Below are 12855 nucleotides of genomic sequence, written 5' to 3'. Positions count from 1 at the left end.
AGGAAATTGCGTCTCATCACATATTACGTGATGGCTAATAATGATTTTTTGAGATGACAAATCAAAATATTTATACCCACGATGATGTGATAGATCACCCAAAAAATACACATAATTGATTTAGTTGAAGTTTATTTATGAGTGTGGAGGAAATGAGAGGATAACATAAACACCCAAATACATGAAGATAGGATCAAGAGGGATCCTTCCGATAAAGAATGCGAACAGGGATTGATAGTTTATCAGTTTATGAGGAAGGATGTTGAGAAGATAAGTTGACATTTGCAAAGCATGATGTCAAACGTAAGAAGGAAAAGAAGCATGGGCCAATATGGTACGAGCAATGTTATTAATCATAAGGATTTGTCTTTCGGTTTTTCCATTTTGAGGAGATGTGTGAGGACATGACAATCAAAATGACAGACCACTGGCTTTACAGAAGTCCCAAAAAGGGCCATTATCAAATTCCTTGCCATTATCACATTGAATATTCTTGATGGCCCTCTCAAAGTTAGTTCAAATAAATATCTTAAAAGTTAAAAATAAGGAAACGGTTTCAGATTTGTGTGATAAGGGAAATGTCCATAAGAATTTAGAATAATCATCCATAAACAGTACATAAAATCGATAACCTGAGGAACTTAAAACGGGTGATGTCCAATGATCACTATGTATAATATCAAATGGCATAAGAGTGCTAGAATTCAAAGCATAAAACGTCAACTTAACATGTTTTTCAAGAGGACAAGAATGACAAATACGAACATCTCTACTTGAATTACAATCAATCAATTTATTCTTTCTAAGGGAATTCAAAACAGGTGCTCCCGGATGACCCAAACGAATATGTCAAAGAGATGGTGCCAAAGCAGCAAAAGTAGATGGTGAAATGACTGGAATGGTGATCGAATAAAGCTTTCCCCGACTATTACACTTCATTATCAGCTTGCCCGTCTAAAAATCCTTCAACAGAAAACCCAAAGGGATCAAAATTAACAGAGACAGAGTTATTAGTGGTAAATTTGCGGACGAACACCAAATTTTTAACTAGGTGAGGGGCATGATGGATATTGTTTAAGTGCAAGAGAGGACACGAAAAAGACAAAGTCGTGTGACCATAGCCATGAATTGGAATTGATTGACCATTACCAATAATTATACCATATTTATTGCTCTTATAAAAATAAGACGTGAGGTTACCTTGCGTGGATGTCATGTGAGAAGTAGTACCGATGTCCATGTACCAATTTGTATTTGGAGGAGTGATCCCAAGAGTATGCATGTCCGCTTCAATGTCCGTAGGAGTAGGGACTGCCGTGTAGACCTACTGAGGTTGGGGTCCAAGAACACCCGCTCATGGTGGTTGCTGATATCCATAATTAGGTCGGGATCAAGAAGTTGAAGGATATGGACACGGTGGTACAGCCCAAGGACCCTATGACGTCATCCACAACCACTGCTTCTCGCCAGCCCATGGAGAATAGGGCAGAGGATTTTGCCCCGTTGACAGCTGCCTAGTACCGCGGTTGTTGCCGCCTCCCAACTGACCACCACGACCTGTATTACCGCAGCTGATGGCAGCTCCTTTGCCGCCTCCACGACTACTATTATTGTCGCGATATTTTCCCCATTATTACTTCGGTTGTGGTTTTTCTTCCAACTATTAGAATTGCGGTTATAAGAGAAATTATCAAGAATATGTGGAGAACCCTCGGACGAGCGAGCAACTAAGGCAGCGGAGGAGCTTTGGGACATTTTCTTAGCACGACCAGCCTTCTCAAGAGTGAGCATCGAACGGGCTTGATAAAATTGAGGCAATAGGTCACGTTGGCTAATAAGAGTGGCCACACCTTGGTAGGGCTCGGTAAAGCGAGAGATCAGTGGAAGAACTAGTCGATCGTTAGCAACTAGGGAGCCTATATTCTTGAGTTGATCCGCCAGAGATTTGAGATGTTGACAATAGGTAGAGACATTCGAAAAATCTGTAATATTGACATAAATGAAGTCGTACTCAAGGGTTACAGCACGAGAGTGTTTATTATCGTGGAATATGTCGCGCAAGCAATTCCAAGCCTCCATCGTCGTGGTGTCGGTTTCAAGACTTGTATGCAAAATATCATGAGAGATAGTAGCGTAAAGCCATTGGAGAACGGTGGCGTTCAGGGTGGACCACAAGTCTTTGTCCTCCTCTTGTTGCGGCCGTTTCTCCGTGCCCGCTACCGGAGGAATAATTTGATCAATCACCCGATGGGATCTTGCATGAATCTTAAAGAGTTCCGCCCAAGTAGAATATTGTACGTTCTCCATTTCAAGAGTGATGGGAACATGGTTCTTGATGTTGGATACATCAAGAGTATGATGAAAGGAAGATTTGGAGTTAGACACGGTGATTGAGAGGAGAGGAAGAGGGAGGGGAGGGGGGTGGCAGTAGCTGGAATCCGAAAAGAAGAAGTAGGTCAAATCGTGCCGTAGAAATCTGATTCCATGAAAGAGATTAATCCCTTGATTTATTTCATTAACATCAATAGTTTATATACACAAATACAAGAGTATAATTAGGCTATAATTAAGGAAATTAAATATCTCTATATTATTAACTAAATAAACTAAATATCTCTATATTAGAAACTAAATATATTCAATCTGTTACAATTTGTCAAAATATATTTTCACCAATTCTAACAATTGGGAATAAAAGACAGAAACTGAAATTGGACCATTTGTTTGTGTGGAAGGTTTTGAAAGCAAATAGTAAATAATAATCTTCTTTTAACCAAAAAAAAATGGATATACAAACGAAGGTATCAAAATACTCATTAATAAGCTGTAAAGAAAAAACAATGATATGATTTCACATCTAATTGAATTAAACAAGCCTAATTAATTGTTTTCCCACTGAAATGACATAGTTCACATTTCTATTATAAATTCATCTGCGATATTCATTTATTGTTATTTATAATTGACACTGGTCATAAATATCGAAAGCATCAAACTTAAAAATAATACCAAAGTTTAAGAAAAGTCAAATCAATTTATTTCGATATTCAATACACGTTATTAAACGATTAAAAAAATCAAATCGAACACCCACTTTTATCTGCCATAATGCTAAAATTTATTGGCACCCATTTGATAGCCTTCATGGCAGAGACAACAAATGATTTTAAAAAATGGTCCTTAATGTAGTGGGGCTGCTTTAGTTTGGTTCTTTGATCAATATAGTCTATAATGTACTGGCAAGACGTATAAAAAGGAAGGAAAAAAAAGCATCCTTAAGACAATATTGATATTTTTTGGTCATTTTTTTACTTATTGGCTATTAGCTATTAGGCTAGTAGCCTCAAATTAGTTTTTTATATCCTAATTTGATTTACTACCTTTATTCTGATAAGTTTAAGAATTTTAGTTAATACTAAAAATAAATTATATTTTATTTGGATTCTTAATCATTTCTTATTGTTTTATCTAGGGATGTCAAATAATCAGACTAGTTGAATTGAACAAATTAAAATGAATTGAGTTAATAAGTACATTGATCTAAAATCAATTCAGCTGCTATTTGATTGAAATAGAATAAATTATGACTCACCCAATTTAATTCAATTTTTTTTTAAAAATGATTCATGTGCCCTACCCGACCCTTACTCAGGTCCACTCCTCCCCTACTGTACATCGAGACTAGAGCCATTGCATGAGACTCACAATCCTGACCCCAATCCAATCCAATCCTAACTCGAGATCAAAGACCTGACTTTGATTCGATTTTAATTGAAAAGCAGCATGTTGGTATCAACTCAAAATTTAGAACACTAGATTCGAGATTCAAGATCCAATTCTGACTTGGTAGTCGAGACGTGATTCAGATTGGAGATAAAAATTGTGACCCCAATCTAAGATCCAAGACTCGAGATCTAATCATAACTTAGGACTCAAGACCTGATTTTTTAAAAACAAAAACAAAAATTCGATCGGAATAAATTTAACTAGTTAACACAATTTAGTGATAAATTTAACTTCACTTCATAGAAGTCTCTTTTCCAATTCTTTAAATTCAATGACTTCCTTAAGAAATGGCTACATCAATTTTGCAATATTGTTACTATGTCTTAAAAAAAAAACTATTTATCTCTTTTTATATTTGGACAATATCGCTTTAAGGACAGTAATTAATTTCACGGTTCAAAATCACTCTTCAGCTCTTGTCTTTTCTATATTTAATTTTTCCAACATCAGTTACCGTTGATTTGTGATATGGACCTATTTTGATTATCTACTATCCACGTGTATGGCCAGAACATTTTGTACATGCCGGAATTGCTTGTCACTATTTCTCATAACTACCCCGGCCATTGAAGTTTATTTTAATTTGTTTATCTGAAGCTGACGTAATATAAAATTTAAAATTTTAACTATTTTTATTTTATTTTATGATTTTACATTAAAAATATATAGAATATATTAAAATATTTGTTAATCTATTATTTTAAACATATTATGTGAAATGTTAAAATTAAAGAGTTAATAAAAAAAGATAGAGCCATTTTATCAAAAAAAAATGATCAAAAAATAAAGTAAAATAAAATAAAATGGAGTTATGTATATAATTATTATATTAAATTAATTTCTTAACCGACAGAGAATTTTGGATATCAAAGTCAGATCAGATATTTGATTAAGCTTATAAGTTGATGATGATCAAATTAAGTTGTAAATACTTTTGATTTTATTTATGCATTTGATAAACATACAATGTGTTTATTGGTCAAAAACTAATCAAAAGTTATATTATAAATTTTTGTTTACGAAATACATCAAGTTTTTATGGTTGGTTTCAACAATTTTATTTAAACATGTAATTAATTGTTTATATATATATATATATGGATTGTCATCAATTCCTGACAGTACACATGCAATTAATACTTTGTCTCTTTCTATCACTATCTACTGAAACATTTCCAAATTAAGCAAAATTCTCAGAAATTGAAATTTATACCGGGAGACTATTTAAACTCTAGGAACATTAGAGTATTTCGGAGACTATTTTATCTTAAATTTTAATTTATACTTAGTAACAGGACATACATACAACTTTGAATAATCATCTCAAATATTCTATAATTTTAGATATACGTAAAGAGATCTTAGCATTAAGCAAAATGTTGCTTGATGTTCATGGCGACAAAATTTATCATAAGAAAGTTCAAATTATATTCTGTTCGAAAAATACACTACCAACAATGCGAAAAAAATCAAAGAGGAAATTTACACTCACGAATATTTAGCACAAATTTATAAAATTTGACGAAATCACTAAAACTTTTTAAGATTTATTGAAATTCTAAATATAAGAAAGGAATATACTCTGAGATTCCAAAAATTATGTCAGAAAAAAAGTACGGTAGTGCCATTGGTGAAGTACTATATACCAATGTAACGTTGCCATTTGTGCGGTAGAAATTAATTAAGTACATATTCTCTCCATCTCAAATTATTTATCTAACTTTTTAAAAAATTATTATTTTAGATTATGTCATATTAAACGGTTAAGTTTTAATTATTTTTCTCATTTTAGTGCTAATAGTAATTATTTTTTAATATTATAAACACCTCATTTATGAAAAAATGACACATAAATATAGTAAATATTTAATGAGGAGATAATATGTGTTAAGACACAAATAAAAATAAAATAGTCAAAAAATTCTCTTAAGTCCTAATTAATTCTTATTTAAGGGAGCGTGTAAAATAGAAACGTGACAAATCATTAGAGATGATGAGAGTAGAAAGAAAATCAATTTGTTCATGAAATATGGTCGGCTCTTAAAAATATATCTCGTCATAATAAATAAATATGTTCTATAACTTGACTTCAGCTATAACTCTAACATTGAGTGTGAATAACTAGACACTTAAATTTATATAAAATTAAATAAATAAACTCATAAATTTTAAATAATAATTCTCTTGAGGTATAATCAAACTAATTTGTAATATGTCATGTTCACACATATGAAGGCATTGCCCTAACGTGTCCAGGCGTCCCATTACCCTACACGTACATTTGTATTATCTTTTAACCAAATTTTCGTACCACTCATTTAATATACTCCCTCTTATTTATTTAAATTATTAAAAACAACTAATTTAAATTATTTATTAATTTATAAAATCAAAATAGAACTTCTTCTTTTTTCATTTTGTTCTTTATTTAATTTATTTGAAAGTATAAATATTATAAGGTTAAAAAATTAATCATTATTAATTTTGAGATTGACGGGTAAAACACGTAAATATACAATGTATTAAAAAGAATTGGAAGGCACATTAATAAAAATATTTTTTTAAAAAAAAGGATTTCTTAATAAATATATAAATAAAAAAGTGAACAAAAATAAAGGACGGAAGAAGTACTAGACACAAGTTATGTAGTGTATAAAGGACGGAAGAAGTACTAGACACAAGTTATATAATGTATATCGACTTATAGCATATAACAAAGACCTATTATTAACACATTAAGTATATCGACTTATAGCATATAACAAAGACTTATTATTAACACATTAAGTTACACTGATAATGAAAATATTTTAAGATATGAATGTATATTTATAACATGAAATTCATTAAACATTGGGACGGGACTTTAATTTATATTAAACTTTTGATGTTTGTATATATAAAATAATGAAATATTCATCGTCTGGACTCATACAATGGGACCACCAATATGGCAAAGCTTCGTACTTCATATATCATCACGTGTTAAATAACGTCGTCCTTAGATTTCCACCCCAAGATAATTTCTTCCCATACCTATTCGGTCCAAATTAATTATCCCATATATTTTTTTTAATTATTTTTAAATTTGTGTTGACATCAACACTCACTCTACATAATACAATTAAGGTATCAATATATTGATAAAATATCACAGAGGATTAAGCTCAAATCGGTATCAATATACCGATAGAGTATCACAGAAAATTAAGTTCAGTCTTATATGGTATCAACATACCGACGTAGTATCACAAATAATATATTTACTAATTAATTTATTAAATAATATTATGATTTTAATAATTTTCTCTTTATTTTTTTTTATTTCTTAAAAAAAAGAGTCAAATCCTATATGATACCGACAGGGTATCAATATATTGTTATTGTATGATTAATGATTTTAAAAGTGTCTCATTAAGAATTTTTAATATCATGATAATATACGAATATATTGTGATGGTATCATTAATGTAATATCGAATGACCTAAAAAAATATTTACGATACCATCACAGTATATATATACTATGATGGTATCATTCAAAATTTGTATGAAATAATCATTAATGATTATATGAAACGATTCTTAATAATACCATGTTAGTATATAATGATTTTATGGAGATGTAGTTGAAGGATTGAAGTAGACCTTAAAGATACCACGACAGTATATAGATATACTGTAGTGATATCATTAAGGACTGAAGCAGCCTCAATAATACCATGTCAGTATATTGATATTGCGACGATATCTTTGTTGCGAATTTCATGCTTTGGGAGGAAACATGCTTAGTTTTCCCTAATAATTATTACTTATTACTATTATCGTGGATTTTATTGTGAAATTAGAAAAAAAAAATAGTTTTTGTTTTCAAACAGATAAAGTGTATTTTATAAATTAAAGTTGTTTTTTATCATGAATATAAATTGGAATAACTTTTGATTTTTTTGTAAGTAATTTAAAGTGAAAACATATTTTTGTTGTTTTTCAAAATTTTAAATTTTTTGAAATTCAACTTCAAGTTGAATTTAAGAATTTTTATGGCCACTTCGAAAAATGTAAATTATTTTCATGGTCAAACACCTCAATATTTATAAAAGTATTTCTCTTCAATGTGTCAGTTTATGTTATTCGAATTCTTCAAAAATATTAATGGATATGTGATGGGATTCTTCAAAAAAATTGTCCTTTTTTCCAGAATATTCGACACCAAGACAACTTAGATGCGACTTTCTTCTTGTTCATAGACTGTTCAAAATAACACAGACTAATTATATCATAGCAAATGAGACACAAATTATTTCTGGACTAGTAGTTGCAAGAAATTACTACAACATAAGTAGCGTTCACATACACTTAATTTCAAATTGAATATTACTAACAGAGGTAAATTCGGGATCGGACTTGTGAACTTTAAAGAATAGTCGATATATATATAGGATTTCTTCCTTTTTAATTAAAAGTTTCGATTTGTGTCTCAATAATAGCTTTTTTCGAGGGACAGGGAGCTGTAACTGTGTCCCAATCAGATTTTGTTGTCTTCCAGGTCTACTAAATAATGGAGTAATAATAGTATCATCAAATATTAAAATAATATTTACTGTATAAAAGATGGTAGAATCCAATATTTTGTTAAAATAATTGGATTACTTAATACAAATCAACTCTGGAGACATTAATAATATCATGTCGAAAACCGCACGAAAGAAGCATGCTTTTTTTTTAATGGAATATTTTACAATTTTTTGCGTGTAATATCTGAATTTGACACTTCCTGTAATTAAAAATGATTAAAATAAGTATTTATCACACTATTCCTTTTAATTAATATTTAATATTAAATCTTAAAAAATAATTTAGATAATAAATAGTTAATGTTAAGAATAAAAACTACTAATAGAGGGAGTACAACCCATTCTATATTATTTGTCCATTTTTACTCCATACGTCCAGTAAGAAATCATAAATAATAATGATAATTTTAATAATTTACCTCTTAAAAAAAATTTGGAACTTTTCAAAGTTGTTACACTTACAAAAAGAATTAATTATAGAGATAATTATTGTTATACCCAAAAAAGGAAACTATTTATCATTGAATATTCCATTACTTTCATACCCCTTGTTTTTAATTATCTCGTGCATTTGATATCACGAGAGTATATTATACTCTGATGGTATCAAGAAGAAACTACTTAATAAATTGTTTGATACCATCAAAGTATAATATACTCTGATGATATCAAAGAGGAACACGAAAAGGGGCACTGACGTAAATACACGTTTGATACTATGAGAGTGTGTATATATATACTCTCATGGTATCAATAAGGAAGAGACAGTGTTTCAGAGTATACTCTGATGATATCTAGAAGAAACTGTTTGATACCATCAGAATATAACATACTCTAATGACTGATGGCATCAAAGAAGAGCAGTGATGTTGACGTCAGACGTAAATAAGATTGGATCGTGAGTCTATTAAGGATAAATAATTTAGGTTGGGCTCCATTTGGGTAAATAGTTTCACAATTGATTTATTTTGTGTAGTTTTTTCTTTAATTATAAGGATAAAATAAATAAAGAAATGTTCTCTTGAGTTTGTAAATTGATATATAATTTAAACAACTCTCTTTTAATAACGATGGGAGAGTATATATATGTCATTTTAATAACGACAGAGATATATATGGGCTAATTTTTAAACGAAGGACATATCAGCTCCATATCATAAAATTCAGGAGTAAATCAGGCTCTTTGCCACTAAAAAATTATTCCAAAATTATTTTACCTTATCCACAGCAAGAAACGAGCCAGAGTATTATTAATACCAATGCAGCATCCTCCAATTATGATATATCAGCCTTCCAAGTTCCAAGTGAAAAGATAACCACAAAAATCAAAACAAAACAACAGAGCAAGTAGAGAGAGAAAAGTAAAATAAAAAAGCAATGGGGAGATCTCCTTGTTGTGAGAAGTTGGGATTGAAAAGAGGTCCATGGAGCAAAGAAGAAGATGATTTACTCATCAATTACATTAAAAAAAATGGTCATCCAAATTGGCGTGCACTTCCAAAACTTGCAGGTACTACTAATTTTAGTCTGCATTATTGGTTTTCGTGCACCATGCATACGAAAGCCAATAATGCAATATTGTGTTACTCCTTATGTTTAAATTCTGAATTTCGAATGTTATATTGCATTCAATTTTCAGGTCTATTAAGGTGCGGAAAAAGTTGTAGACTTCGATGGACTAATTACTTGAGACCTGATATTAAGAGAGGCAATTTTACTCCTCAAGAAGAAGATACCATTATCAAATTGCATCAAGTTCTTGGAAACAGGTTTGACTTTTTTGCCCTTATTTGATTTCAAAAGGAAATTATAATTTTTTTAAAAATGATAATAATTGAGTATGTGGGTCATTAAGGACTTAGGAGTTGATTTCTTTCTAGCTAGCTTATATTAGACTATCAATAATTGGTCATAATAAATTTAATAGTCTTGAACTTTTAAGATAATAAATTTTATATTTTGTAATGTTTTAATATAATGGCTCGATAAAAATGTTTGATTTTTACATGATTTTTTTATTTTATTTTTGCAGTTGGTCTGCTATTGCAGCAAGATTACCAAAAAGAACAGACAACGAAATAAAAAACATTTGGCATACTCGTCTGAAGAAGAAAATGAGTAAATCTCAGCCTCAAGAAACCCCGGAGATACATTCGGAGCCTGAAAATTTTAATGTGGACATACATTTACAGGAGCCCGAGAATTCTAAGGATAATAATTCCGAAATATCGAGTTCTAAAACAAACACCAAGATTCAGCAACAACCAAGTTCATCGTCATCAACATCATCATCGAGTGAAGATTCATGTTCAAACACAACTGCAACGAGTTCTGACTCTAGAGATCAAATAATATGGAATAATTTGTTAGAAGTTGATGACGATATGTGGTCCGACGTACTATGGGCACCGGTCGATAACAATTATCTTGATTTATCATTAGTGGAGGAAAATTACCAGATTAATTCCAGCTTTAATGATAGTTGGTTTTGGGATGATCTTTTTACAAGATCCAATGAGTTGATGTTAGAATTGCCTGAATTATGAGCAAAAAAATAAAATAAAATGTTGAGGTTTTTTTTTTTTTTTGGTGTATAATAAACAAGAGTGTGGAGGCTAATATTCTTTTTTTTTTTAAAGTTAATGGCCGACAGTTTAGTGATAATAAATCATTATTAGTTGGATGATTAATTACATTTTGATAATATTAATTGCACTGTTGCACAAAATCTAAAAGGATAAAATAGATATCGTACTTTTTAAATATTTTAATACCGTTGATTATACGATATATTAATTTGTACTCGTGACAGTCTATATAATTCACGATACATAAAATATTGAAGTTAGGATTATTTTCGATAATGCGCACTGATACTAGAATTATCTTGTCATTAAAGAAAATTCATGTTTTTATAAATCAAAGAAAATTCATGTTTTATAAATCAAAGAAAATTATTAATTCCTTAAATAAATAACTCTTTTTATTTAAAGCTTGGGATATTAAATTTGTGGCAGAAATTGTTCGAGCACGAATAACTGAAGCATATTACCAGAGAGCTCTTATGTATTAATTAATTATTTAGACAGAATTCATAAATAAAAAATTATCATCTCACATCTGCTTACAAGGACTAATATATTCTCAAATTATAATGAAAGTTAACCAAATAATATTTTATTTGAAAAAAAAGAAGAAGATAAAAGGTACACATCAAAACTTGTGGACTAAATAAAAGAAAGACACATCATTGTAGAAAATTTACAAATCTTTCCTTTTCTTTTAATAATTCTAATTCTATTTTCATGAAATCAATAAACAATTTACAATTTGTATATTAATTTAAAACTTAAAAGCTTCCAGGATTTTACGAGACACAAAATATAAAGTCTTATCTCTAGAATTTTTTTCTATCTATTTTCTTGCTTGTTCCATATTAATCTTTTTATTAGTACTAATAATAAGTCATAAAAGTCAAATTACGCCAATAATTACTTATGACATGTGAAATAATTATTACCAAGAAAAATTCTCCCCTTTTAGTACTATTTTTTTCTTGAATCAATACCCAATTATATTCTATTTTAAACTTAGAAACTTCCAGATACACAACATGTCACATGAATCATGACCAAGTAAATTTACTACTGTTTGAAAATGAAACAATTTTCAACTGTATGTGTATGTTTATAATAATCACAAAATATAGGATTCTAATGTCCCTTCACACTATACATTAAACGTGTAACTAATAATTTCAATTAAATAAAATGTCTCTACCGTACATTCATTGAATGGTAAATTTAGCATTTAATGCTGTACCAATTGCATTTACTATTCGAGAAATATATAAAAAAAAATTAAAAAAACATCTAAGAGATCAAACCATTTTGTAAATTTTTGGACATATAAAACGTGTGATAAATTTCAACCAGATCTGCCCACGAAAATTTGACGGATTTGACTTTGAATTCACGTACTGTTGAAAAATAAATATAAAAGGTTAAATTGGTCCGTATATATTACTTACAATCCCTTTGGTTGGATATATCGATAACCCTTAAAAAATTAATAAATATTTTATTATAGTTTTGACACACTCCTTAATAAATCTAAAAAATCTAAAAAATTTAAAAAGTGTTTTCATTAAATTAACATTAATAAATCACCTAATTCACTAAATTTAAAAAGTCTTTTTCGTCCACTTTTGCATGTCTTCTATAGTAAAACACTAAAAATAAATATCTATTTTTACTTGTTAATTTTACAAAATCAAGATATAATTTATCACTTAGTTTCTAATTACCTTATTATTAACTACAGTCATTTTCTCAAATCATTAAATTTATTATATTTAAAGGGTGATATAGTAAAATATCATTATATTTATTGCTTTTAAGAATAGTGTCAAATCAATACTGAACAAGTAAGAATTGACGGAGGAATAGCATGATTTTTTCAGTTAGGTAAAAATCTTAGGAAAAATCACCTAAAT

The 12855-nt window shown here is 29.4% G+C and overlaps 2 protein-coding genes across 2 annotated transcripts; one reads left to right on the top strand and one right to left on the bottom strand.

Moving 5' to 3' along the window:
• Window positions 1-1443: 1443 nt before the first annotated feature.
• Window positions 1444-2079, bottom strand: LOC129900220 (uncharacterized). Its single transcript, XM_055975145.1, has one exon. It carries the CDS (start codon window positions 2077-2079, stop codon window positions 1444-1446), a length of 636 nt encoding a protein of 211 aa, XP_055831120.1.
• Window positions 2080-9631: 7552 nt separating this feature from the next.
• Window positions 9632-10947, top strand: LOC129899277 (transcription factor MYB13-like). The gene is made up of 3 exons (XM_055974182.1): window positions 9632-9870; window positions 10000-10129; window positions 10393-10947. Exons 1-3 carry the CDS (start codon window positions 9738-9740, stop codon window positions 10904-10906), a joined length of 777 nt encoding a protein of 258 aa, XP_055830157.1. The 5' UTR covers window positions 9632-9737; the 3' UTR covers window positions 10907-10947.
• The last annotated feature ends 1908 nt before the right edge of the window (window positions 10948-12855 follow it).

The sequence above is a fragment of the Solanum dulcamara genome, chromosome 8 (genome assembly GCF_947179165.1).
Source record: "Solanum dulcamara chromosome 8, daSolDulc1.2, whole genome shotgun sequence".
Lineage (NCBI taxonomy): Eukaryota > Viridiplantae > Streptophyta > Magnoliopsida > Solanales > Solanaceae > Solanum > Solanum dulcamara.
The sequence above is the reverse complement of the archived record's forward strand: the minus strand, read 5'-3'. Positions and strand labels throughout refer to the sequence as shown.

What these genes read in the sequence shown, in the direction of transcription:
- LOC129899277 (XM_055974182.1), top strand. Translation starts at nt 9,738, where the DNA reads ATGGGGAGATCTCCTTGTTGTGAGAAGTTGGGATTGAAAAGAGGTCCA. An exon ending in TGCACTTCCAAAACTTGCAG is followed by an intron (nt 9,871 to 9,999) that starts GTACTACTAATT and finishes TTCAATTTTCAG; the next exon opens with GTCTATTAAGGTGCGGAAAA. An exon ending in CATCAAGTTCTTGGAAACAG is followed by an intron (nt 10,130 to 10,392) that starts GTTTGACTTTTT and finishes TTATTTTTGCAG; the next exon opens with TTGGTCTGCTATTGCAGCAA.
- LOC129900220 (XM_055975145.1), bottom strand. Translation starts at nt 2,079, where the DNA reads ATGGAGGCTTGGAATTGCTTGCGCGACATATTCCACGATAATAAACAC.